The sequence below is a fragment of the Opisthocomus hoazin genome, chromosome 27, assembly GCF_030867145.1.
Source record: "Opisthocomus hoazin isolate bOpiHoa1 chromosome 27, bOpiHoa1.hap1, whole genome shotgun sequence".
NCBI lineage: Eukaryota > Metazoa > Chordata > Aves > Opisthocomiformes > Opisthocomidae > Opisthocomus > Opisthocomus hoazin.
In genome coordinates this window covers 952,225-977,765 of record NC_134440.1, presented here as the reverse complement: position 1 = coordinate 977,765, position 25,541 = coordinate 952,225, and the positions used below count along the sequence as shown (strand labels likewise).

General features: G+C 56.3%; 1 protein-coding gene across 1 annotated transcript in view; it reads left to right on the top strand.

Annotated features, from left to right (window-relative positions):
- The first annotated feature begins 2,398 nt into the window (after nt 1–2,398).
- The window catches only part of STK11 (serine/threonine kinase 11), a 45,554-nt gene continuing 22,411 nt past the window's right edge, over nt 2,399–25,541 (top strand). The window contains exons 1-6 of the mRNA XM_075444233.1: nt 2,399–3,959; nt 14,551–14,634; nt 18,410–18,499; nt 19,705–19,837; nt 20,326–20,462; nt 20,939–21,066. Coding sequence (XP_075300348.1) covers nt 3,670–3,959; nt 14,551–14,634; nt 18,410–18,499; nt 19,705–19,837; nt 20,326–20,462; nt 20,939–21,066 — 862 coding nt within the window. The 5' untranslated portion in view covers nt 2,399–3,669. The remainder of the gene's footprint in view (nt 3,960–14,550; nt 14,635–18,409; nt 18,500–19,704; nt 19,838–20,325; nt 20,463–20,938; nt 21,067–25,541) is intronic.

Genomic DNA, 25,541 nt, shown 5'->3' with positions numbered 1-25,541 from the left:
ACACGATGGGGGACAGGGCTGGGGCATCCGAGGGTGCCTGGGGACACCCCACTTGTGCTGGGGGGCCCTGCAGTGAGGCCCTGGCTTGTTCCACTCCAGCTGCCCCTTCCTGGAGGCTCGGGCAGGATTTTGCCTCCCGGGAGCCTGTTCTCCCGGCAGGGCGGGCAGCGGGAGCGGCAGGGAGCAGAGTGCGGCTGATGCAACGGCGACCCGGAGCTGCAGCCGAAGCGACGGGCGCTGCCTCCCGCCCGGGCTGCTCTGCTGGGGCCGGTTTCCGATCGATCCTGCCCTCCCGCTGCTGGGAACCGTCCCTCTCGGGAAGGGGAAGCACGGCGCTTACCAGAATTTGGGTGATCGCTTTCCAGCACTCTGGACTCGGTGCCAAGATCGAAGCAAATCACACGTGCCCGGGCGCTACCATGAGAGGAGCCTGCGAGGGAGTGGGACGGAAATGCGGTGCTGGCAGGGGCCTGGGGGCTCGGCAGTCCGCTCCTGCGCACCCCCCTTCCGCAGCCCTGAGGCCCCCCCGTCTCCTCCTGCGGTGGCGGGGCTGGGCACCCCGGACAAACCAGCAGCGGAGCTGGGGCGAGCCCTGGCGCATCACCGTGCGCCGATCCCCGTCCCTGGGGACCCGCAGAGCCTCTGGGCATCCCGGGGTGGGGGGATGTGCTGGGGCACGGCTCAGGCCCCCCCCAAAGAGGTGTGGGGCTCTCCTGGCTGGGCTCTGTCATCCCGTGCGGTGGCAGCAGCTCTGGTGAAAAGGCAGAGCTCGTGGGTTTGTCCCATCCTGCCTCCAAACAATGGCTCCAGGTTTGGAGCTGGTGCCCCATGTGTGATTCCCAGCTGAGCCTGGCTCGAGCCCTTGGCTGAGGGGGTTTTTAATGTCCAGCGCCTTGGGGCCGGGGAGGAAGCTGCGGCTGCGAACGTCTTGGTTCCTCTGCGTGTCTGGAAGCGGGTGCGCAGCTGGTGGCTGCCCGGGCTGAGTGTGCCAGCATCTGCGGCCAGCAGCTCCCCGGCACGGCACGGCGCCGGCAGCCTGCACGCCGGGACCGGCTCTCGCAAGGCAAACCCTCGCCCCGGCAGCGGTGGCTTCAAAGCGTGTGCTGGAGGCGGTCGGTGCTGGAGGCTGCTGCGGCGGGACCAGAGGGATCCCGGCAGCGCGCTTCGTCCCTGCGTTTCCAGGCCTGGCTGTGCAGGGAGGAGCATCCCTGCCGGTCCTGCCTGTCCCTGCTGGTCCTGCCTGTCCCTGCCGGTCCTGCCTGCTGGGGAGCGCAGCCGCTGGGCAGCACCACCTCTGACGGCGCCGTGTGCCTCCCGGGGCCATCCCGGGCGCCGCTGCTGAAGCGCAGCGGAAGGCGAACACACAGGTGTGAGAACGGAGCAGGGTGAGGGGGCCGGAGGGCAACGAGCGGACGGAAACCGCCAGCGCTGCCGGAGACGGGCCACGAGGCTCGGACGCCGCGTCTGCCTCAACGGAATCCTTCCCCATCGCGTCTTTGGCCGGGAGCAGAAGGCTTCGGTGCCACGTCCACGTCGCACGGCGGAGGGAAAACAGAGGCCGCCTCCCCGCCCGGCGCTGGCGTCGTCTCAGAGGCCGCCGCGGCGTCCCGGGGCTCCCACGGCGGCCGAGGCTGCGGACACCACGCGCCCGGGGGCTGCTGTCCGAGCACGGAAACGCGGCCTGGGGCTGAACGTCCTCACCGGGACGGCCGAGCGGGCCGCAGCCGGCGGCGGGAGGGGGTCAGTGGGGCGAGGGGCTGCGTGGGCAGCGGTGCTGGGCCGGGCCGCGCCGCAAGACCCCCCGCGGCCGCTCAGCACCGCCGGCCGCACCGGGAGCGGGAGCACGGGGCAGCGGGACGGCCCCGCGCTCGGTCCAGCCCCGGAGCTGCCGCGGCGCGGGCTCCCGGCGGGGCAGGCCCCGCGCCCCGTCTCCATGGCAGCCACTTCCCCTTCGCCCTCCGCCCTTTGCCCTTTGCCCTCCACCGCCCCGCCGTCGTCAGCCGCGCCCCCCTCCCCCCGCCGATGACGGACAGCTCCCGCGGCCTATCACAGCGCCCCGTCGCCCTCCAGAGTGCGTGGGCGGGCTGGAAAAGCGGCGAGCCAACCGGAAGCGAAAGCCTCACCGGCGGCTCCGCCCCCTCATGGCGCCGCCGTAGCCAACCAGCGGGCGAGCGCGCGGGGGCGGGGCCGGCGCCGCGGCCAATGGGAGCGCACGTCGCTCGCCGGAGGGGTGCGGGGCCTGGAGCGGGCCGCGGCGGGAGCGCGGCGGGGCCGGGCGGGGGCGGGCGGTAAACAAAATGGCGGCGGCGCGCGCTCTGCGGCGGGGCTGGCGGCGGCGGTAAAGGGGCGGCGGCGGCGGGCGGAGGGCTCGCGGGCGGCTGGAGCTGGGCCGTGGGCAGGGCCGTGGGGGCAGAGACCGGCGGGGCTCCGCCTGAGGCGCGGCGCCGGGGCCTGGTCGGGTGCCCGAGCCCGGCGGCGGGGAGGGGGGACGCGGCTGCCCGCCCCCCTCCCCCGACTCGACAGAGGGGCGTGGAGGCCCGGGGCCGGCGGAGCGGCCGGAGCTGCCCACGGGGACAGGGCCCGTCCCGGGCCGGCCCCCCCCTGCCGCACCGGGGGAGCGGGGAGCTGGGCTGCGGCTGGGGAGGGACCGGTGGCCTCTGGGCACCGGCGGGCCCTTCCCGCCCGGCGCCGGCGCAGTCTGGTTGCACTTCACGTGTCTTAGCCCCTGTTCGCCCCGTCCCTGCCTTCCCCGGGGGGCTCGGTGCTGCTGGGCTCCCTCCCCGCCCCGGTGGCCCCCGGGGAAGGGGCTGAAGGGGGGAGCCAGGGCCCGGCCACCGCCTCCCCTGCTTCTGCCCTGGCTGGGCCAGGCATGGCGGGCTCTGGGTGCCTGGCGGGGAGCGCTGCGTCCCCCTGAAGTCCCCAGCGAGGGTGGGCAGCGGAGCGCCGGTGGCCTCGGCATCCTCTGAGCCCGGCTGCACCCAGACCCGCGGCGGGACCCACCATGCGCCGGGCGCCGGCCGGGCAGCTGAAGGATGCCCCTGGCACATCTCCGTAGGCACCCGGGGACTCAAACTTTTGTCGGTGTCAAAAGCGGAGACGTTAGAGTTGTTTCTGAAACCTCCTTCAAAGAAACTTGGTTCCAGCTTCCGAACGGCTGAGAAAACCAAACGCCGTCTGCGCTCGGGGCAGAGACGCTTCCCCTGCCCGCCCGCCTTGGAGCTGGTGACTGAGCTGCTCGGAATGGAAGGCCACGAAAGAGACTCGGCGATTGTCTGGCTTTGTGTGGTGGCCTGAACTCCCAGAGGATGACCTAGCACTTACACATCAAACTGGGCCTCCTGAAAGGCCGAGCTGACTTGGAAGAACCCAGACGGTGGGACCAGGTTGGAAGCAAAGCAAGTCCCAAGCTGAGCGTATCTGGTCAAAGATAGATATTCTTTTTAAAAGACACTGTGTTACTGGAGCCAGGCCTGGATCTTTTAGCATCCAGCTGAGCTGGAAGCAGCTCATAGGTTTGTTTTGGTTTTGTGTTGTTTTTTTTTTATTCATGTTTGTACAATCTTCTGGATATTTTTTTTCAAGAAGGAGTAAAAGGGAGTGTTGGAAACTAACAAACAGGATTAAAACCCCGAGCGCTTAAGGAAAACAGGTTGAGGAACTTAATCCAGGATGGATATGCAGGAGCCACAGCAGCTGGGCATGTTTGCAGAGAGCGAGCTGATGTCTGTGGGGATGGACACGTTCATCCATCGCATTGACTCTACGGAGGTCATCTACCAGCCGCGGCGGAAGAGGGCCAAGCTCATTGGCAAATACCTGATGGGAGACTTACTTGGAGAAGGGTCGTACGGCAAAGTCAAGGAGATGTTGGACTCTGAAACCCTCTGTAGGAGAGCTGTGAAAATTCTGAAGAAGAAGAAGCTACGCAGAATTCCCAATGGGGAGGCAAATGTGAAAAAGTGAGTAACTGATCCCCGTGGCTGGGAGCTGAGGGGTTGAACTTTGTTTTCCAGCTGGAGTTCTGTGTCGTTTTCAGTAGCAACATGGCTTTCTGCTGGGGAAGTGCTTCCCTGGCCGTGGGTATTCGGGAAAGTCTTTCCCTTGAGCTGCAGCCAGCGCTGGTGTTGGGTTGGGAGCCGGGACGGGAGCCGGTTCCCGAGGGCCGGGCAGGCCGGCCCGTCTGTCGGAGCAGGCAGCCGCAACGCGCACCGCTCCTGTAAGTGTTGCTTCAGGAGTAAAATAGTGGTTCGTAAAGGAGTCCCTCGTGAAGATCTCGCGTTGAAGAGGTGAGCGGTGGTGCCGCCGGCTGGGAGGGCGGGAGGTGGTGTGGCCGGGAGGGCAGAGGTGGCCGTGGTGCGGCCGCAGCCTGTGCTGCGTGTGTACCCCCGGGGGGGGTGGCTCCGGGGCGCTTTGGGACGCAGCTCCGGCTCCCACCCGCGCAGTCGGTGCCTGGGGTGGGATCCCCTGCGTTGGGCACCCAACGGGCGTAGGGGTCCTGGGGTTTGCTCTTGGCTGCGCTTCCAACCAGCGAGTTTGGGAGGTAACTGAAGGTGCTCCTTGGCTGATTTCTGCAGCTGCAAAATGGGGACAAGGGTTGTCAACCTCTTTTGTTTCAGTGACTCAAGATCTGTGCTTGGAAGCTTTCGAAGTGCCAGTTACATGCTGATTAGTCAGGGCAGAAGTAACTAATTAAAATTAGCTGTGGGAGAAGCCTGGTGTTATGCTTCATCTGCAGGGCTGGGTGTGTGAAACTTTCCCTTTTCCCGGGGCCGTGCTCTGCGTGCGGGGACTTCGTGGCCGGCTGCGCCTTCCGCAGCAAGCGGTTTGTCACAGCCCTGTGCCAGAGTTGTTTATCTGCTGTGGAGGGGAGCCTGCTGCAGCCAAAACAAGCTCTGTGAGGGGTTTATCTCGGAGGGGGAGGGGAGACTGGTGAGATGTTTGGAAGACTCTTGCGTTGCGTTGTGAGCTGCAGCGTGCTGAGCGTAGAGCCCTGACCTCACAGGGTCTTGTTTCTGCTTCTCTGGTTGGAGTTTCTGGGCTCAGCTGCGAGATATTTCACATCCTGTACCGGGGCTCCTGTCAGCGAGCGGTTCCCGTTTGCCTTCAACCTTCAGTGGCAGGCTGAGCACAAATCCTGGGGCTGGGACCTCCCTTTCTCTCCTTTGCTGGCTCAAGTTCAGAATCAGAGTAAACTGCTGGTTAATATGTAATAAAATGTTTCTTGTTTTTCTGGTAAAGGCCTGAGTGCCGCTTTCCACCCTTGCCCCCTCCTTCAGTTGCATCAAGAGCTTCTACCTGAGGAGGAGGAGATTGTTTCCTCCTGAGTGAAAATGTGAGTTTTTCCTCCCTCTTAGTGCAAAGGACTCACAGAATCCCAGCATGGCAGGGGTTGGCAGGGACCTCTGTGGATCATCTAGTTCAACCCCCTGCCGAAGCAGGGTCACCTACAGCAGGCTGCACAGGACCTTGTCCAGGCGGGGCTGGAATATCTCCAGAGAAGGAGACTCGATGGGTACCAGGAGAGTTTCCTGGTGTCGGAGCCGTGGTAGTGGTCCTGTGTCCTGAAGCGAACTCTGGAGAAGCTGTATTAATGCGCAGAGGGTCTGTGAGGGTCTGTGAGGGTCTGGGTTGGTCTCGTTGAGGTTGGTTATGACAGCAGCTGGGCCAGGCACCGCTCCGCTTTGCTGTGGAGGTTTCTCTGGCTCAGCCCTGCCTGCTGCAAAACACTGAGGCAGATTTGAGATGTTGTCTTGTAACGAGGGTTTACTTTAGTCCAAGTTCCTGTTTTTGTCGCCGTGTCCTTTTCCCTTTGCCCACCTGTTGGTTTGCTTTATCTACTTCCGTGATGATCTTTTTTTTGTTTTTTTTAAGGCAAAATGTCGTATTTTTGTGGTACCCATGGAGATCTGACGTAACCAACACCCTTTGGCACGACTGCAGCAGGCAGCGAAAGCTGTCTCGGCTCTGAATAAACCTGTTGTGGTGAGCTATGTCACCAAACCTGTATGGTTTGACTGGTCAGTAGGGACGGGGAGCAAACCAGTGCTGGATTTCCAGGTGGCGCAGGAAAGTGCTCTGCTAACGTGGGTTTTTTTAATGTCACATTGCTTGGTCAGACTCCACTGAAATTTCACTTTCTGCAACTGCATTTGAGCAGCTCCGAGTGGTTTATACCCAGCAAACTGCTCGCCTGTAACAGCACAGCAGAACATCGGGCTGCGGACGGACTCGCGCTGTTGGGTTGTACCTCCCCGAAAGCCGCCGCTGCGTGAAGCGAGGAGCGGGTACGTGATTCCTGGGGCGGTGAGCCCGCTTCCCGGCCCGCCTGCCCTGGTCTGTGCAAGGACCTCCGCAGCTCGGTGCGTGTGAGGAGAGGGACCTGGATGTCCTCTGCGGAGAGGGACCTGGGTGTCCTGGTGGACGACAGGTTAACCATGAGCCAGCAGTGTGCCCTGGCTGCCAAGAAGGCCAATGGGATCCTGGGGTGCATCAAGAAGAGTGTGGCCAGCAGGACAAGGGAGGTTCTCCTTCCCCTCTACACTACCCTGGTGAGGCCTCATCTGGAGTACTGTGTCCAGTTCTGGGCTCCCCAGTTCAAGAAGGATGAAGAGCTACTGGAGAGAGTCCAGCGGAGGGCTACAAGGATGGTGAGGGGACTGGAGCATCTCCACTACGAGGAGAGGTTGAGGGAACTGGGCTTGTTCAGCCTGAAGAAGAGAAGGCTGCGAGGGGACCTTATAAATGCCTCTAAATATCTGCAGGGTGGGTGTCAGGAGGATGGGGCCAAGCTCTTTTCAGTGGTGCCCAGTGACAGGACAAGGGGCAACGGGCACAAACTGAGGCACAGGAAGTTCCGTCTGAACATGAGGAAGAACTTCTTCCCTCTGAGGGTGACGGAGCACTGGAACAGGCTGCCCAGGGAGGTTGTGGAGTCTCCTTCTCTGGAGATATTCCAGACCCGCCTGGACAAGGTCCTGTGCAGCCTGCTGTAGGTGACCCTGCTTCGGCAGGAGGGTTGGACTAGATGACCCACAGAGGTCCCTTCCAACCCCTACTATTCTGTGATTCTGTGATTCTGTGTGAGAGATGAGTGTGATTAGTTGTCTAATCTTCATCAGCATCCCAACTTCAGTTGGTGCCCTTTGAGATTAAAAATCTCTCGTCTGCGACCAGAACTAGACCACAGCTTGGTGCTCGCGCTCCCTGCCAGCGCCCCAGGGGTGTGTGCCAGCAGAAGGCTCTTCCAAGGCGTTTGCTTTCGTGGCAAATGGTCAGGAGCGAGAGTCTTCCGAATCCCTAATGAATTGTTTTCTCTGCTGTGGAATCGCTGCGTGTCTTAACTCTTGGTCTGCTCTCTGGCGCTTAATGTCTTCGTCCAGCGCTGCAAACGTGGTGAGCAGTGCCCCGGCCGCAGGTCTGGGCAAGTGGGGCGTGTGTCCAGGCTTGGTTTACAAGTGCTGATCTCTGGGAAGCGCCCGTTTACTGTTTCAGTCTCAAAATACTTCGTTGCACAGTTTTCTCTTAGCTGCAAAGACAGTGCCTGTTCCTACTAAAGTGACCTCCGGCGTTTCTTACCGTGCCGGCAAAAGCTACGCGTGTGAGTCGGTTTGTGTGACAGATGCAGTTGAATTATGACGATGAGCTTGTGCCTCTGCCGTTAATTAGCAGAGGGTGCCTCGGCGTTGCTGCTGCCGGGGTGACGACGAGACCTGCGCTGAGAGTGTGTCAGCAAAGGAGTTCCCTAGAAAACAGTTCCTAGATGTTGGCCCTCGGGTAATGACATGAGCAAGTGCTCTACAGGGAGTAACGACAGCGGGGGGAGCGCGGCGAGCCGCGGAGGATGGCCCGGGTCTGTGCCGTGCCTGGGGACCCCGGGTGCGTGGGGCCACGGCTCCGGGGCCGTGGCTGCGCTGCTCCTCGCTCGCTGTGGGCTGCGGCCGCCTCCTGCACGCGCGGGCTGGTCGCCCCAGCCCGGCCTTGCCGTGCAGGAGCAGAGTTCTGGGCACCTGGAAATTGTGACTGAAGTATGTTTGAGACTTTTACTGTATAAAATTGAATGATTCTCTTCTACCTCAAAATACTCCAGTTCTGCCCCCCGGAAAATGAGCCCTTAAGGGATCTGTGAGTCCTGGTGAGGATGCTGAGGGTCTCGACTTAGAAGATGCACGTTTCCCTGAATCAGTCGAGGGAACCTGCGCTGCTCTTCAGTCACTTCAGAGAAAAGTGGGGGTGGCTTAGTCAACCAGACAGTACTATGGCTAATTACTGCTTTCAGTTATTGCAAAAAATGAGTTTAGTAGGATGGCCAAAAAGATGAAAGAAAATTTGGAAGACTATTTGTCTCTAGCAGCACAAGTTTAATAAAACTGTGTGCTAATAGCCTCACATTTTAATTAAGTGTTTGGGACTTTCTGTGCATATCCCAAGTGTCTTGTACTGTACTTACCATGCTCAGTGATTACTTAGATTTGAATATATGCTCATTAGAATTCCTCAGAGGTTTAAAATACGTAATAGGCTTGTGCGTGGACAATTTGCTCCTTGGCTCTGCAGCTGAAGTCTTGCACCTCGCAACACGGAGAGTTCTGCCGAAGGGCAGGGCTTGTTGGGAGCGGCCGAGGCAAGTGCTGGAGGCGGGGATGGGCTGGAGCCGACTCGTCCGATCTCTGTCCCTCAGCTGGGAAGGTGTGCCGAACCTCACCGGGGGCTCTGGTACTGCCTTTGGGAAGCTGGGTGCTTGCTGGGGTGAAGTGGTGCGATGCTAGAAACTGGGATCCGCGGAAGAGCATCTGGTGGATGTAGGGCTGGTGATGTCAGGCGTCCCTGCGAAGAGCGTGCTGTGGATGGAGGCCTGGACAGAGCGAAGAGCAGGAGCAGTGCTGCGGCAGGCACCTCCCTCGGCAGCCCCTCGGGCTCACCGACGCGGTTCTGGAGCAGGGGCCGGCCCGCTGCGGTCAGCTTCTGCAGGGTGAGAGCTGCGGGCGTTCGCAGCACCGGGTTTGGTGGCAGGGATGCGCTCTGATCCGCGCCCGCGGCGTTGAATGTCTTGGGGGCTTCTGGGTGCGTGTCGAGCGGTGCCGGGGCCGCTGCGGGGGTCCCTGTGTCTCAGCGTGGTGTGGCCCTGCGGGAGGGAGCGCAGTGGAGGTGCCGGAGGGCTCACAGCATGATTTGGGGTGACGGCTGGAGATGAGCCATTTGGACACCGAAACCTGAAAGCTGTCGGTCAGCGCCGGGATCTTCCGCACGCAATGCTGGCACCCCCTCCCGCGTCGGGTGCGAGCTCAGGTGTGTGAAGCTTCGTGTGAAGAGGAAACAGTGAAGAGCTCTGCTCAGTCTCTTATCTGCAGTGTCCCTGGTGCTGGCGAGAGCGAAGAGGTGCAGCTTCTCGTGGGGGTGGCAGTGGCAAGCGGAGGGCTGGTTTTTAGGTGAGATAAACAGGGAAAAGCTGTTCGCAGGCTAGGCCTGAAAGAAGTTACTTTGCTTTGTGCATTTTGGGGATACTGACTTGTAATTATATTTGGCTTAGCTATACAGGGTTACAAAATCGATCTAAATAAATACATAATGTAGTTGTTCAGTTGCGTAAAGACCGAAGGGGTGATTCTTGAGTCCTCAGTAGCAATCAGCAGGAGTGGTGTGAGTGGGTACATCTGGAAAATGCACATCTGGAGCCGTTCTCTGTGCACGTCTCCAGCCCTTCGCCGTGGCCCCGGCGCCGTCGTGGAGCTGTGTGGGTTCCCCGTGCCTGGTTCCGCAGAGCCACGGGCTGTGTGCCGGGAGCTGGGGAGGGGCACAGGGGGTGGGCGAGGGCGAGCTCGTGGGCTGGAGGCTCCACTGCAGACCTGCTGCCAACCCGGTGCCTGGCGTGGGATCTGACCTGGCGGGGAGCGTGGGAAGGATTCGCTGTCGTGTGTCTCTGAGATCCTAACGGCTTAGACCTGTGGAAGAGCCTTGTCCACTAAAGGAAGGGATCTTTTGGCTCTGTTGCTCACTTTTATTTAGGCAGGAATGGCTCTGGTGAAACTGTGGCTTGAAAGAAACTGTAGAAAGCAAGCCAGATCTGAAGGTGAAGCTGTGCCCTTACTGGAACGGTCCAGGAAGGAATGTTGTCTTCCCAGGCTGTCCCTGGCATCTTCCAAAATCACGTAGCACGTGGTGCAAGCAGGCAGCTTTGCTATGGACAGTTCCAAGCAGCAGCACCCCGCTGCTTGCTGGGGAGAAGCCTTCAGGCGTGAGGACGAGCCTGCTGGGTCTGGCAGAGCCACACGGAAACCGTCAAGGCAGCGGAGCTTTTTCTCTTCTCTTCTGCCCGGAAGGTGGTCATGCTTTGAAACAGGCCCCAAACTCTGACGGTCTGTCTTGTTGCACACTGGGGGGCTTTCTAGCCTGGAAATCTAGGAATGGAATTCCGTAATGGAGACTACGCTGGCCGCAGAACAGCGGTGTGGAAGCGGTTACCACGCGGCGGAGAGCACGGCCTCGCCGGGGCTCTGCGCTGGGGCGGGCGCTGGGCTCAAAAGCGACTGCTGTGGTTTGCGTTTCACCTTAAGTTGTGGAGGTAGCGAGGAGAAAGGGGGGAAAGTTGCAGCAGCCTGGAAGGCACCCTGAAAATCTGAGCAGATCCCCATGCCTGGTGCGGGACAGGCAGGAGGCCGCCTTGCCTCGGGTGCGAGGGGAGGCAGCAGCCCGTCGGCACGTGAGTCCTTCCCAGTGCTGTCGGCTGAAACAAACTGCAGGCAAAGCCCAAAGCGAGCCGTGGGCTGGGCTGGCTTTTTGTTGCTGATTTTGAAAAAAGTAAATTTGGGGACCTTCTGACGAGGTGAGCGCCTGCGTTCACTGAGTGAAGTTTGAAAACCAAAATGGGATCGGCGGTGCCTGCGGTCTGGCTGCCTCTGTTCCTCGGTCGTTCTAGAACGCAAGAGTAGTTAAAAATAGAAGTAATCTTTCCTCTGGGAAATGGGCTGCTCGGCCTCTGCCCCGGAGGTGGGTGCACTTCACTGGCGTTTGAGATTGGTTCACAAAGTCGTCCTGGAAAAAAAACCCCAATGTTATAGAAATATGAAATATTTATTGTTCTGTTAAAGGTGGAAGGAATTAGTATTTGTGCTTTCAAGCTGTATTACAGTGAATGAGCTGTTGGGATCGGGATTTAAAATGTGTTCCTAATATTGGAAGCTTTCTTTGCCTTCACAGCGCAGTAGCCTTATTTAAAGAAACGCGTGTGGTCACTCCCTCTCTCGCCGGCTTGCCTTGGCCCGAGCGCTCGGCCCGTCTCCCTCCGGTACACGGAGACTTCTCAGACCTGCCCTAGTGCTGGCTGCAGTTTCTATGCTAATTTAATCCACTTCAGCCTTTTGGTCATTACTATAATTAGAGTGGCTGCATCGCTTTGCAAATCTGTCTGCTGTTAAACCAAACACTTCTGGGCTGTGCCTTCTTGTCCGAGGTTTCTGCTCAGCTGTTGTGATTTTTTCGTAAAGCCGTATATGACAGAGGAAAAGCGCCCGGCCTGCACTTCGGCAGCGAAATAATTAATGCCACTGCGCAGGGATCCTTAAAAGATCTGTAAAAACCCTGCTTGCATTCCTGCACGTCCGGAGCCCTTCGAAGGAGCAGTTACTGGTTTGTTAGCCAGTTGGGATGCGTGGAGCAGCCTTGGTACTGGCCACAGCTGGTTGTCAGAGGCTGGCTGATTGCGCAGGCCGGGGCTGAGAGCTCTGAGCCGCTGTGTCGTGTTGGGGCAGAGGCTCTTGCTTCCGAGGCGGTGCTCGGAATTCCCTGTAGTGCTGCTTCCAAGAGTCCGAGCTGTTGGAATGTAACCATGTTTCTTAAAGCAGCTTTCCGAGTGGCAGGAGCAAGGAGCTGGCGAGAAGAGGTTACAGCGAGCTGCAGCCGGGGACCGAGCAGCGGAGCAGCAAAGTGAAGAGCAGGAGCTGCGCTTCCAGACACTGCTGGAACCGCCCGGACCTGACCGTCCTGATCCTCCTGCTTCTCTTCCTCGCAGCCGGCATCCCTTGGGATTCTGCAGGCTGAGTTTCATGCAAAAGATACTAAATTGTGGTTTGGGGCACAGTACAAAATCCCGAGAGACAAAGATCAGAACAGCTGATACGAGATGATGTACAAGGGGCCGTTTTCATAGCCCAGGGAAGATGTCTCCTCACTCAGTTTTACTTTATTTATTCTCCACAAACAGAGGATCCGGTTCAGATCTCTGAACTGTTCAGTCAGGTTAAGTTAGGACTAAAGTTTGGAAGAAATTTAGTTAATTAGCGGGAACTCCTTTTTTTGACTCATTCTTGAGGCGAATGTTGCAATTCTTACAGTGGTTGCTTCATTGCGGAGTTCTCCTGGAAGCTACAGCCCTAACAAAGGGCACTGTGGAGCTGCCTCCACAGCTGGCTGCTGCACCTGAGCAGTCTGATGTGTCTTCAGGACGAGTTCTGTGCTAACTGCTGTAAAGACGCTTGGCCTGGTCACACAGCAGGACTGATGGGCTGCCCAGCTCCGGGCTTGGCTGGCGCGCCCGCCGCTGGGCAGCTCGTTGTGTTTGGTGGTGCTCGGGCGGGCAGCCGTGGCTGCCGGCCGGTGCCGGGCTTCCAGGCAGCGTGGTGGGCGGCGGGGAGCAGGGCTGTGTTGCGGTCAGTCTCTGGACGGCTCGCATCGGGAGCGCGGAGGTGAGCCCAAGGGGTGCTGAGGCAGCGTTTGGGGTGCTGGGACCCAGCTGGGGTTGATGGCACTGCCGCGAGGCCGTTGTCACCTCTGGAGTTCCTCCATCCCACAGCTCTGACAGCCCGCGTCTCCCAGGCACGGGAAGCTGTTGGTGCCGGGCTCCTCGGGTCGGGACCGTCGGGAGCTTGCTGCCCCTTCGGCAGCCCCGGCGCCGTGGCCGTCTTCCCTTTGATGCCTCGTGCGTCGAGCGAGCTGCCGGGGACGCGCTTGTCTCTCCTTGCTGGGGGGGTGCGGCTCCTGGTGGTTCTGTGGTTTGTGTTCTGTAGAAAATCGTGTTCTGCTGAACAGCCCCTTTCAGATGAATTTCATGTGGTATTATAAAAGATTTAGTTTCATTTGTTCACGTCTTCAGTAGATTAGCCAGTTTCTGATGCTCTTATATGTATGTTTAAATGACTTCTATCCATTCACAGTACAACTGTCAGCGGGAATTGCTTGTTAGCTATAGAAACTTTTAATTTCTTTTTTTGGCAAGTAACTAACGTTCAGATTGCTTCCCAGCCGAATGACAGAATTTGTGCTGAAATGGGCTGTAGCCCGTTGGCTGCCGTGCCGCGTCCGGCACCGGGCGCTGCCGGCCCGTGGCAGCAGGAGGACCCAGCTGCAGGGCCCTGCCTTGCACTGGCACCGGGGGGGTTGTTCCTGCTCACGATGCCGATTAAAAACGTGCTCTGAAGTGTGAAGACCGGAAGCCCAAGCGAATTTATTTCAGCTCTTGTAACCACACATGAGACCTGTGTGTAAAGAAGCACGAAGTGCAAACACAAAAGCTTTGTCTTGGAAGTGGCAAAGACAACCGTGGTGCCTCTGTGGGGGGTGACGGGGCAGCGACAGCGAGCTGAGCTCCCAGCAGGCCGGCGTTGTCCGAAAAGCTTCAGTTGGAGGGAAGCTGAAAGCCGCACCCTGGGCGTGCGGAGCAAGTCGGGGTGGGCTGTGGCTCTGATGAGAGTTCTCCAGCAGGAGAAAGCCCTTTCCTGTAGTCAGCACTGGTGTTAACTGGGAAGGGCAAGGTGTGTGCCTGGGGCCGTAGGGAAGGGCGTGAGCTGAGAAGGGGACCGAGGGGGACACTGCGGGCCCCTCTCGTGTGGGTGGGAGGAGGAGGCTTGACTGCGGCACCGGGCCCTTGCTGGCAGTGCCGCTTGCGGAGTGCGTGGCCTCGGGCTGCTTTCCCCTGCCGCGCAGCCTGGTGGCTGAGGGTCCAGCTGGATCTCACCGGGAGCTGGCTTCTGTGGCTTGGCTCAGCGTGAGGAACTTCTGGTCACGCTTGTCCTGTTCCTGCTGCCTTGGACGGGGCTGTCTGGCTGTCAGTGTCCTACTGCTGACCAGTCAAATAGCCACCAGGCCTTTGGCTAACACCAGACTAAAGCTGACGCTGGAGTGCAGAACAAAACTTTGTATTAGCAGGAGCAACACAGCCGGTGTCGAGTGGCACCGAAGCGTTGGCACAGGGCACGCTTATCACCAACTGCAAGGCTGGCACGAAGGCAGGTTGCTTCTGGAGAACAGTTCTCCTGCTCTTATCTGCCAGTGGCCCACAGCTCCTGCCCAGAGCGCGCTGACTGGCTGCGTAGCGCTGACGCGAAGGGCGCTTCTTTGTGCCGGGGAGTGTTCCCCTCGTCCAGGCTCGGACTAAGGAGCTCAAGAGCACACAAGACCTTCTGCCGAGCAGCGTGCGTGGGTAGTCCTAGGTGAAGCGGCTGGCACTAATATGGTTTGAAGTGTCTTTAAAACCGTGTGATTTAGAGATTATTAATTTCATTCCATAGTAAGGAAATAAGCTTTTTAAACATAACTTTTTCTCCTTTTCTCTTCCTGCAGGGAAATTCAGCTCCTGCGACGATTACGGCACAAAAATGTTATCCAGTTGGTAGATGTATTGTACAATGAAGAGAAGCAGAAAATATATCCTTTTTTCATGCGGTTGTTGATAAGGTTTGAGTTCCTGTTGTTCTCTGCTACAGTGATGAATTGTCACAGTTCTGCTTTTGTTAAGGCCCTTTTGAATGTTTCTTAAGCTTGAAACTGCTTTCATTGGTGCTAAACATACTGCAGGTCTGGAATACTTTCCACCCAAATACGTTTTCTTAAGTTTCCCAGTTAGGAAATGATGTATTGTCCCCAGCCTACAGGTGCGGGGCTGGGGTAGGGGAGAACTGACCCTCAAATCTGTGTTTTATGGGGTGACCTTCAGCAACTCGGAGATGCCAAAAGCTGTGGCTCTGCATTGCCAACCTCCTGTCCTAGCTGTGGTGTATGTTAGTGCTTGCTTTCCCTGAAGATGGACCTTTTATTGTCTATGCTGTCTGAAATCAATTTTTTTAATGCTTTTTCCTTTTAAGTCCTTGGCAATGGTTTAGGTTTTTTTTCTTTCCCTCAAAAGAATTAAAAATCTACTCGTTCATTGGCATCCAGATGCCTGCAGCTCTCTCCCTTGGTTTGGAAGGTCTGTACTGCTGCAGTGCTTCCTCTCCCTGGGCAGCTGGTATGCTGGTTATCCCTAGCAAGGTAAGACAAGCTCCCGAACCTGCCCAAGCCTCCGCGGTCTGCTTTGTGTGAAAGTCCCTTGTGATGGTGCTGTAAGTGACCTAAAGCACCTCACAGTTGTGAGAGATGGAAAGCGTCTTGTTCCTGCAAGACCTGCAGCCTGGCTTTTTGAGACGAAACTCTTCAGTTCTTGAGTCAAAGCTGTGGCTCGTGACCTCCGTGCAGTTCTCGGGCTTGGGACGTTATTCCAGCGCGCCACGTTCCCCAGGGACACGTAGGCACCACCCAGAGTGATTACGTGCCTTAACTTGCAGGTGAGTAGCTGGATTTCTCAGGAGTCTGCCGTGCTTAGTGCACTTTGACTTGAACCAGTCTGTAGGTTCGTTGAGCTGGTCTGTTGTAGTACATGTTATAAATGGCTGCTTTTATTTTTGACAGTGTTTTCTAAATACTGTCTTCCAATTACAGTGCTTGAGAAAACGAGTAATTTAATTGTGGGCTTTAATTAGATCAAATATTCTGCCACCAAATTATTAGCATAAAAAAAGTGTGACAACTTTTTGCTTGTGTTCCGTGGCCTTCGCAGAGCGCAGGGGCTGCGGTTCCGCCGCCGCCCGGAGGAAGACGCCGGTTCATGAAGGAGGAGCCGGGAAACAGAGCCCGAGAGAGACCCCGTGTGTTGGCAAGCGGCAATGGCACCCGGAGCGGGCGCCTCTCCCCGCAGGGTCCTGTCTCGCTCCACGTTCCGAACCGCAGCGTTTGAAAAGCGACACATCGTTTCCCAATACTTTTCCCTTGCAAGTACAGATGAACTTCACTATTTTCATCTTTGTCCGATTCCCCACTCTTAGAAAGTTTGTTTCTGTACCTGCTTATTCTGTGCACGTGGGGGGCAACAGCTGGAGAAAGGCGGTGTTTTCGCTGGGGCTGGGAGCGGGAGTTCATCCACGATCACCTTCGTGCGTGACCTTTCCCCAGCGTCTCGCTGGCGCTGCCAGCACGTCTGAGGATGTGGCAGCACGAACGCTTGTGCAGCCGCACGGTGAACGGGCTTGGGAGCAGACGCGGCTGAAAGGGAACCCGCTCTGTGGGCGGGCGTCTCCGTAGGTCAGCTCCCCTGCCCGCGTCCCTGCGGGGTCCTGCCGACGTCTGCAGCAGTGCCTCGCAGGAAGCAGTGCAGCTGAAAGGTGCATGGGGTGTGGAGGGGAGATGTCAGCCTCCCCCTTGCTAATGAAAAACAAAGTCCTCGTTTCAGAATGACCGTTGTGGCATTTGAAACCGGGCCTGCAGAAGAGGGAAGGAGTCTGTTCTGACCTGGCTTTTTGGCTGCTGATAGAAGGGAACTGCAGGCTCCAGCAGTGGTTATACTTGGGCAGATAGTGTTTTAACAACGTGCCTGCCTAGTCAAAGCCTTCAATGATTTTCTTTGGTAGGGGGAAAGCTGTGATGACTGGATTAAAACTATCAGCTACATTTTGTGTTTAATGGGCTGCTTTGATGACCTGCTGTGGCTGGGAACGCAGAGCTGGCGATGAATGGAGAACTAATCCAGGCAGAAAATAAACCCAGTTCGATAAGCAGCGTCCCAGCTGGCCCCCTCTCTCGACAGCGTCTGTTACCAGTGCGCGCGGCTGTGCGTGGGAGCAGAACCCCATCGGTGAGAGGAGCGGCCAGCCTCAGGCGTGTTGGGGCACCTGTAATGGATCTGCTCCAGCCTGGAAGTCTGTGCTGTGATCTGGCTGGTCGGCCAGCGATGGCTCAGTGACAGCAGCAGGGCTGAAAGCAGCCCGGCAGCAAGCACAACCCAAGTCGGACCGTTCTTTGTAGGTGAGAACGGGGCCTGGGTTTTGCTTCCCGGACGCTAGTCTGGATAAGCCACTGTCAGTGTTGTTCTCTCGGAGGTCGGGGGGTTGATGCCTTCCACATCGCTGTGATGTAAGCAGTTCACAGATTTCTTCCAGTCAGAAATGGTAGGGAGGAATTTTGGGAGCTCTTTCTGCCTTGCTGCTGTTGTTGCTTCTGCTGATTTACTGGGTGGCACTGGGCCCATCGCAGAACCCTGTAGTGCTGTGGTGTCCCTCGGAAGAGCGGCTCCCGTGGGAGATGTAGCACAAGTGTAATGGGTTTGGACAGTGTCTTGAGCTCCTCGATAAACGTGCTACAAAAGAGCAACGCGGTCTTTAGCACAGATCCCACTTAAAGCGCAGGTCATCTCTTTAGCCTCTCCTGCCTCAGGAGTTAAGATGGCATCCTGGGGCGTAAGCAGTTTATTTTAGGCTTAGGTTAGGAAAGCATCTGCCAGGAATAATCGGTGACCGAAGCAATGCTCAGTGTTGCTGTTACGCGGGCTGCCTGCAGCCGTGCTTTCCTCCGCTCTTACCTGGAGCGTGCGCTCCCGTGGCAGCGCTGCCGGGCGTCTCGGGGTCTGTGCTCGGGAGCCCCTCTCAGCGCGCCGCCGGCCACGAGAGCCGTGCGAGAGGAGCAAACGGGGGCGATTCTTGCTTTAGGTGGCTGTGTAGTTCCCATTGTATGGCCCCAACATTAAAGCTTAAGGAGATGAAAACGAGAATTCGCTGCAAGGGAACAAGCGCTAAAAAGTGCCACCGGTGCTTGGCGTTCTGCTGTAACCTTTTTTATCCATGCGGTTTCCAAAAAGCTTCCCAGCTCTCCAGGGATCCTTTCTCCTGCTGCGGAAGCACTGCCATCGGGATGGGGGTAAGCAGCGCATACAGCTGTATCGTTTCGAAGCACGAGATGAAGAATAACAAACTTTGGGGGGAGGTGATGGGAGCTCACTGTTCTGTCAAGTGCGGAGCAGCCAGGCTATGGGGAGAAAACGCTGCAGCCGACGGCTCTGCTGCCCGGGGTTCCCTGGCCTCCTGCGCCGCCCCTGCAGAGCCTTGTCCTATTTCTGTCGTGCTGCTGAGGGCTCCAGCTTAATTTCTGTGGAGTTTGTATCCTGTTTCAGGTCTGATCGCGGGGTTGCAGCAGGTCGTGAAGCAGAAGAATTTTCTGGTGGGTTCTTTGCGTAGCTCCTGTTGGGCAGTTGGAGGAGGGTGGCTGCTTTCAGCCCTGCTGCGTGTGTGTGTAGCAGGTAACGGGGCTGCCCCTTGTGCTGGAACGGCCTGCAGCCCTCACACAGCGTTTGCCCAAGAAGTGTTTAACCTTGAAGCTTCCTTAACTCTGCCTTCACGTATATGGTGATGGAGTACTGTGTGTGTGGGATGCAGGAGATGCTGGACAGTGTCCCAGAAAAGAGGTTTCCAGTTTTTCAGGCTCACGGGTAAGTATGGTTTTGTTCCGTAGCTGCACTGGCCTCTCACCACTGTGCTCCCTTCAGTTCAAGAGCGCGTTCTACTCTGCTGAGGCTGTTGGCTGCACTTTAAAGTAAAACTGGCTTTGTATAATAACTGCATCTTTTACACCCATGGAAAAAATGAAAAACTAATGATGTGGTGGCAGGGACAGCCCTTAGATTCTTGGAAGAAAACCCATCTTTCTATTGAATTTTCTGTTACTGCTTCGCAAGACACGTGACGACCCTTCCTGGCCCGTTTCCTACAGCTGAGCCCTTCAGCAAAGCTGGGAGCAGCAGAGGAATCCGTGAGGACGTGCTCTGTCTAAACGGGGCCAGGCCATACGGTTCGGTGTCAGGAAAGAGATTAAAGGTCTTCGGGTGGATTAAGGATTGGCAATATCCAGCATGATCTGTTGGCTTGTTTAGTTAGCAGACAAGCTAATCTGAAGGCCCTTTCACTCTGCAAGGAAAGGAACCTTAGAATTCTGGAAATAAATGCAAGGAGATTGTCAAGTGTGTCGAATCTGTGGGGACCACATCATTTTGTGGTTGTATTTTCATTTTGTTTAAACAGGTGTCTGAGATTACAGATAGCCTAAGTGAAAGACAGGCACATGAAGTCAAGTATTATTTCTGGATATTATGAGATGAAAACTTGCGTGCACAACTGTTGCCAGGCTGTCGATGCGCAATGTTTGTTACGTTACAGTGATGGCCTGCCCGTAGTCTCTGACTGCAAGTACAGCAAAGTGCTCCTTTCTGCTGGCTAAAGGGAACTTTTTTCCCCACCCCCAGTCAGAGCACGCTGTGCCGTTGAAAGGGCGCCTTTTGCTAGCTTAACTTAGCCTAGACTAAAGCAGGCGTCGGAACTGACTGTCAGGTCTGTGCCAGCGTGGTGCTCAGCACCTACAAAATACGCGGGCTCGTGAAGGGGGCTTTGGTGTGGAGGAGCCCGGGCTCTGCAGTGGTTAGCACGCTGCTGCAGAGCTCTGGCAGGTAACTTCTGACTTTGTCGGAAGGTTAAGTGCCCTTTCTTACCCACCACAGTCCAATCTCAAGTTCCTCATCAGACGTGAATGTATTTCCGACTTGGTTCCAGTAACAGCACCCTTTGCTTTAGTATCATCGGTAGTTCACAGAGTCTCAGTCTATGGAAGTGCTTGACTTTTCTCCTCTGACTCTTTCTGCAGGTACTTTTGTCAGCTCATAGACGGCTTAGAATACTTGCACAGCCAAGGGATCGTCCACAAGGATATAAAACCGGGGAACCTCCTGCTAACAACCAATGGGACACTAAAAATATCGGATTTAGGCGTAGCAGAGGTATGTGAGAAAGTGCAGCAAGGTGAAGAATGTGGGAAGCGTGACGTTCTAGATTTAGGTCACCTTTGTTGTGTCCCTTGATTTATTACGCATTTAGGCTTTTGTTCTGTTAAACTTGCAGAGTGCTCTCGAGTGACTCTGAATATTTATTGCAATTGGCAAAACACTTTTGTTGAGAACAGCACAAAACTTCCATTGGGGAAGCGTGTAGGGGAAGACATCAGTCTTGGAGAAACCCAAAAGGGTGGTGAAATGGCGGTAAGGTGCATAACCTTATCCTGCCTGTTCTGTGAAGACCGTCTTAGCTAGGCCGGAGGGCTGCGGGAATTGTCACTGTCGGCACGTAGTTGCTGGAGTGGCATGTTCTCGTGGTGTGTAAGTGGTTGTGCAGTAGCAGAGTTGTCCTCTTTTTTCCCTGGGTGGAACTTTTCTAAGTTACAATTTGTGTGCCTTGGAAGCTTGAAAGTAAAGGGTCTCTTCTGCTGCAGGCGTTGCATCCATTCGCAGAGGACGACACGTGCAGAACGAGCCAAGGGTCGCCAGCATTCCAGCCACCAGAAATTGCCAATGGCCTTGACACCTTTTCAGGCTTTAAAGTAGACATCTGGTCCGCGGGGGTCACGCTGTAAGTGCCAGCGCAGCATCCGGGAATTGCAGTAAAGAATTACAAGCCCCCAGATAGCTCAGTCTTGTGCAGTCTGCTGTACATTGCTGGGGGGGCAGGGAGGGAGTATGTGTGGTGGTCCCTTCTTTGGACGGGCTCATGTTCCCCGAACTACTTGTAGTTCTGAAGAAAATAATCTTTACTCTCAGTGAGTAACTCTGCCAGCCATTTCTCAGCATCCAAGATGCACAGCTGCTGTAATAACAGAAACCACAAATATCTCTAGTATTTAAGTTTCTTCCATCCCAGCCTGTCAGGGAGATGTCTTGGTGGTTTTGACTCATGTGAATGAAGAGGCTGTGATAAAGGAAGACGAAGTTTAAAGAGGCATTCCAAATACTGTCAAATATTCATCTGTTGGTTTCCCCGTGGCTGCTTTTGGTTTCTGTAGTCACAGAAGAACTGAACACCTGTTCTGTCTCCTTCTCCCCTTACAGATACAACATTACGACGGGTCTATACCCCTTTGAAGGGGATAATATCTATAAATTATTTGAAAACATCGGGAAAGGTGACTACACAATTCCAGAGGATTGTGGTCCTCCACTCTCAGACTTATTGAGAGGTGAGTCTCCCAACTGACTCTAAACGGGTAAAGTTTATCGATGCACCAAACGCTCAGCTTGCATAGCGCCGGGGGAGAGCTTCGTTCCCAGTGTCCTGTGAAGATGTAGGATCCTGTCAGAAAGGAAGGTTGTGCTTATGAACCTTATAAGGCTTTGAAAGGTATTTAGCACTGGCATTTTCCTGAGATACACTAAACCCTGCATGGGTTGCAGTCACCACTCTTTAAAGAGTTGGTTCTTGCATTATGTTTCTTTGCTCTGAGAAGCTTTTAAATCTGAAGACAAAGCCCACGAGGTTAGATTTAAAATGGCATCGTAGCATTGCTGCAGGTTTTGCAAGTTAGAACACTCAATTAAATTCCTTCCCAAGCTTTCTCAGTGAAGTACTGACTACTCGGGTTCTGCTGTCTGTCCTCGTCAGCCTCTGCTCTGAATTTATTTGCTTCAGACCCAGTTGCCCCCAAATTTAGAGTTGCAAGGATATCGGAGCGAAGTGACTGGTGCCCACTTTCACACCAGGGCTGCAGTAGGAACAGGAGTGGCGCTTTCTGGGGAGAAGGGGAGAGAGTTGTGGGTTTTGTTTGTGTGGTTTTTGTTCCGTCGCTTACTGGAATAGTTTGAGGTTTAGTGTTGAACAGTCTCTACTTTTGAAAGCTGAATAGTCAAGGCAGCAGTTACGCTGTGCGTCGCAGCCAGCTTGGCGGTGCCCGTCTGGCAGCAGGTGGGATGTGATTCCAACACGTGGGAGAAGAGGGGAGAGGAGAGAACTCCCCTGACCAGAGCTCCGGCTGCCTCCTTGGCAGTGAAGCAGCCGTGCGCGTGGTGCTCCCCAGCCCTCAGCACAGGCTTGCTCTCTTTTCTTAGTCTTCATCTGTTTCTGAAAGATCAGACCTCAAATATGACACTATCCTGTTTGAAGTTTATTTTTCTGGTGCTTGTGCTGCATGGGGTCAGGAGGTTAGTGTGGGCGCAGGGCTGTGGGGCGCTGAGCAGACTGAGTCAGCTTCCCTTCCTCCTGTCAGCAGCCTCGTCAGTCAGCCCGTAATGCGGCCCAGCCGGGGGCTGCGTGCTGCGCCGTGTCCGCTGCCTGCTCGTGGTGCTGCCGCAGCTTGTGGCCAGCCAGAAGGTGAACAGGCTCGAGGTGTTTTACAGCTGCGCTTCATGCTGCAAACGGCTGTGTTTCTGCAGGAAAGGCTGCGCTGCGGGGCAGCTGTGAGGGCTGCAGCACCTCTCCCTGCTGCTGGGGACGTGGGCGTCCTCGGTGGGTGCTGGGTGGCAGCAGGTGGTGCTGGCTGTCTGTCCAGGCTGTCTGTCCGAGCTCTGCCCACCCCTGCCTCCGGCTGGGCTCCCCACTGCCCCCCGCCACAGGGGACAGGGCAAGCCCCCTGCCATCCCACTCGCGGGAGACTATTTTAGCTTCTCTGGCCCCATGCAGATTAGGAAAGAAGTTATTTCTGTGTGTTTCAAAAACCATTAACTAGAAAAGAAGCCTTACAGGAGGCGTCGCGTCGGCCCGCTCTCGGCACAGCTGGCGTCTCGGCCGTGCTGCCCAGGCTGGCGTGGCCCCGCACCTCTGGCTGCGGCGTGCTCCGCGTCGTGTCCGCGTGCCCCAGGGAACGGCGTCCTGATCTGCATGTGGCATTTGATTTCTGAATGCTGACCCGAAATGCGGCGTTTCTTTCCGAGCTTGGGAATTGCCCCAGTGGAGCGCGTGCCGTGGGCCTGCTGGAGCGGCACCGGCAGCAGCCGCCTGAGGTTTGTGATCAGCCTCTCGGCTGCCCTTAGTCTGTCCCCCCGGGAAAATGAGTGTGGTAGTTGTTTCTCTTTCCTTGTCCCGAGGATATCGATAGCTCCAAGTCTCATGCTTCATTAGCAGAACAGCTCCCTTTTAGTTCCCTTTCCATCCGCTGTATGAGACCTGGAGTCAGCCTCCCACTCTTCCTTCGGCCTCACTTTAAGCAGGAGCCTGGCGCCTGGTGCCCGTTGTCCATCTCCCGCAGCCCGTCCGCGTTGCCGCCTCCATCCTGGCTGCCGCCTGGCTTCATCCCCCCGCGTCCGCACGCCGAGGTGCAGGTCGGGTGCGGTCGGTGGGCAGGGGAGCGTGCCTGGGAGGAGATGTCAGTGTGTCCCTGCCGACCTGACCCTGCTTCCAGGGTGGTGGGAAGCCCTGAGGGTTCCCTTTGCTGTCCTCCCTCCGTCCCACCCGAGAACGCTCTCCCAGCCCTCATCCTGTCTCATGCACCTGTTACGCAGCAAAAGCTGGTGAAGACCCCGGGTATTGTCCTCGTGTGGCTTGACACGCTTTGCTTCGTCTGGTGGTTAGTGCCCAGCAGACCCGAGGTGGCTGAACTACGGAGCGGGATTGCCCCGGCTCGCTCCGCCGACGGCAAGGCAGCTGCTGGAGACGAGGGCTGAGCCTTGCAGCGGGCGTGCTGCGTAGCTGTGGTGACAGAGCCCGAATGCTGTGTTTAGTTCATGCTTTTCCTCCGGGACATCTGCGTTTCCTGGTAGGTGCCTGCTACTTCTGCGGCAGGCTGAAGCTGAATCAAAGCCTGCGGGTCAGATACTGTCAGGGGCTGGCTGGTGCTGTGCGATGAGCTCGGCTCTGTCTCACTGGAGACTCTGGTTCGCCTTTGCGTTGCTTTTAGAAGACACTTACAGCACTCCGCAGTGCTGCAAGCATTTGTTCTGGTGTTACTGTGAGGAAGAGCTCGGTCTGCTGCGAAGTGCCCGTTTCCTCTCCGGCCGCGAGTGCTGCGCTGCCCACAGCACCAGGCTGGCTCTGAAGCAAAGGCGAGAGTACACTTTTTACGGGTTTTTTTCTGTTCTTCTGTTGACTGCTTTTTCAGTGGTTTTTTTTGCTTTGTTTTCCTCCCTCTTGAGCTTGTTTTTATTTCTTTGTTCTTCTTTCCAAAGAAAGCAGAATTTAGAGGACTTAAAGCTTCTATGGTATTTGACTTGTAACGAGACTTGTGGGCAGTGTGTTTCAGCAGATTAGTTGGGATGCTGCGCCTCTTTTTGTCTCCCTAATCGGGGGTGAAGCTTTATTTATACTCTTCACTGCTGGAAAAGAGAAGGGCTAGTACTGTTCTGGCTTCTGTGTGTACAGCCAGTACGGATGTGTCAGATCTTAAATAGCCTTAAGGTCCTTCTGTCACCATGCGCGTGTGGCTTATCAACTTGATGCAGTTTGCTTCTGGACAAGAAAAATGCACAAGGTCAGCTTTTCTTCCTCCTCTTCTAATACACTTGTACTGAAAGCAAAAGCTTGGAGAGTGCAGTCTCTGCATTAAGCGCCTGGGTTTGCTTCCAGGCTCTGCCACAGACTTTGTGACCAGGGACAAGCTGAGTAGTTGCTCAGCGTTTTGTTTTCTCACTTCTGCGTAACGGCCGTGACCTTTCCTTACAGGGGTGGGGAGAGGATGTGCGTTCTGAGGACAGCGGGGTGCTTGAACTCTGTAGAGCAGGGAGTGCCCGGAGCCAGCGGTCAGGCAGGCTGGGGTCTGTAACCCAGCCAGGGGCGAGTCCTCCGCGTGTGTCTGAGCAAAGCCTCCAGGTTTGCCTGCAGAGGGAGTTTCTGGTCAGAATGCTTGGCTGTGCTTGTGGAGCATGAAGGAGAGGGGAAAAAATCCTCTCTCGTTTTATAGACTGGACTTACACTGCTTTTGTATTGGTGGTTTGCAATGTCGATCGAAGCTGGAGACTCTGAAGTGACGTTCAGGTTGAGTGCGTTAACTCTTGCTGCTGGATTTCTTCCTGCTTCTCAAACAACCTACCTAAGGCTGTGCTGTCTGCTCGAAACGAGATGTTCTGCCGCGTGATGTAACGCTGCGCTTCTGCAGGAGTATTGAAGTGTGTGGGCTGGAGCGTGTGAGCAGCTCATGCAGGTTCGTGGTCTCCAGTTTCCGGATTGCCACTTGATGTAACTTGAAGGGGATCTGAGACTGCCGGCGTGCTGTGGTGGGCACGACATCCCACGTATGGGCACAGCAAATCCTGCTGAAATACCACGGGAGCAGGGGTTTGCGAGTGAGGCGTCCTTCTGAAGAATCGCCCTGTTACACGGCGTCTCATCTCTGCTGGCAGATGAGCTGCATGGGGAGCTTTACCGTAAATGGCAGCGAGTGTGTGTGGCTGCTGTGGGCAGGCGCTCTCCGATGCCTGGACTGGTGAGCAGCACATGATGTTTGGGCTTGGGGCAGGACCTCAGCCACAGAGCTGCTGTGAGTGACTCAGAGCTGAACGCGTGAATGTACACGTTCGATGCTTGGACTTTCCATTTTCTTTCAAACATTGCCCAAAATATGGTTCTTTTAAAGTAAATATTCGTTTTGGTTAATTATCTTCTTTATGCCTTTTGAATTGCTTGGAAACAGAATCACAGAATAGTAGGGGTTGGAAGGGACCTCTGTGGGTCATCTAGTCCAACCCCCCTGCCCAAGCAGGGTCACCCAGAGCAGGCTGCACAGGACCT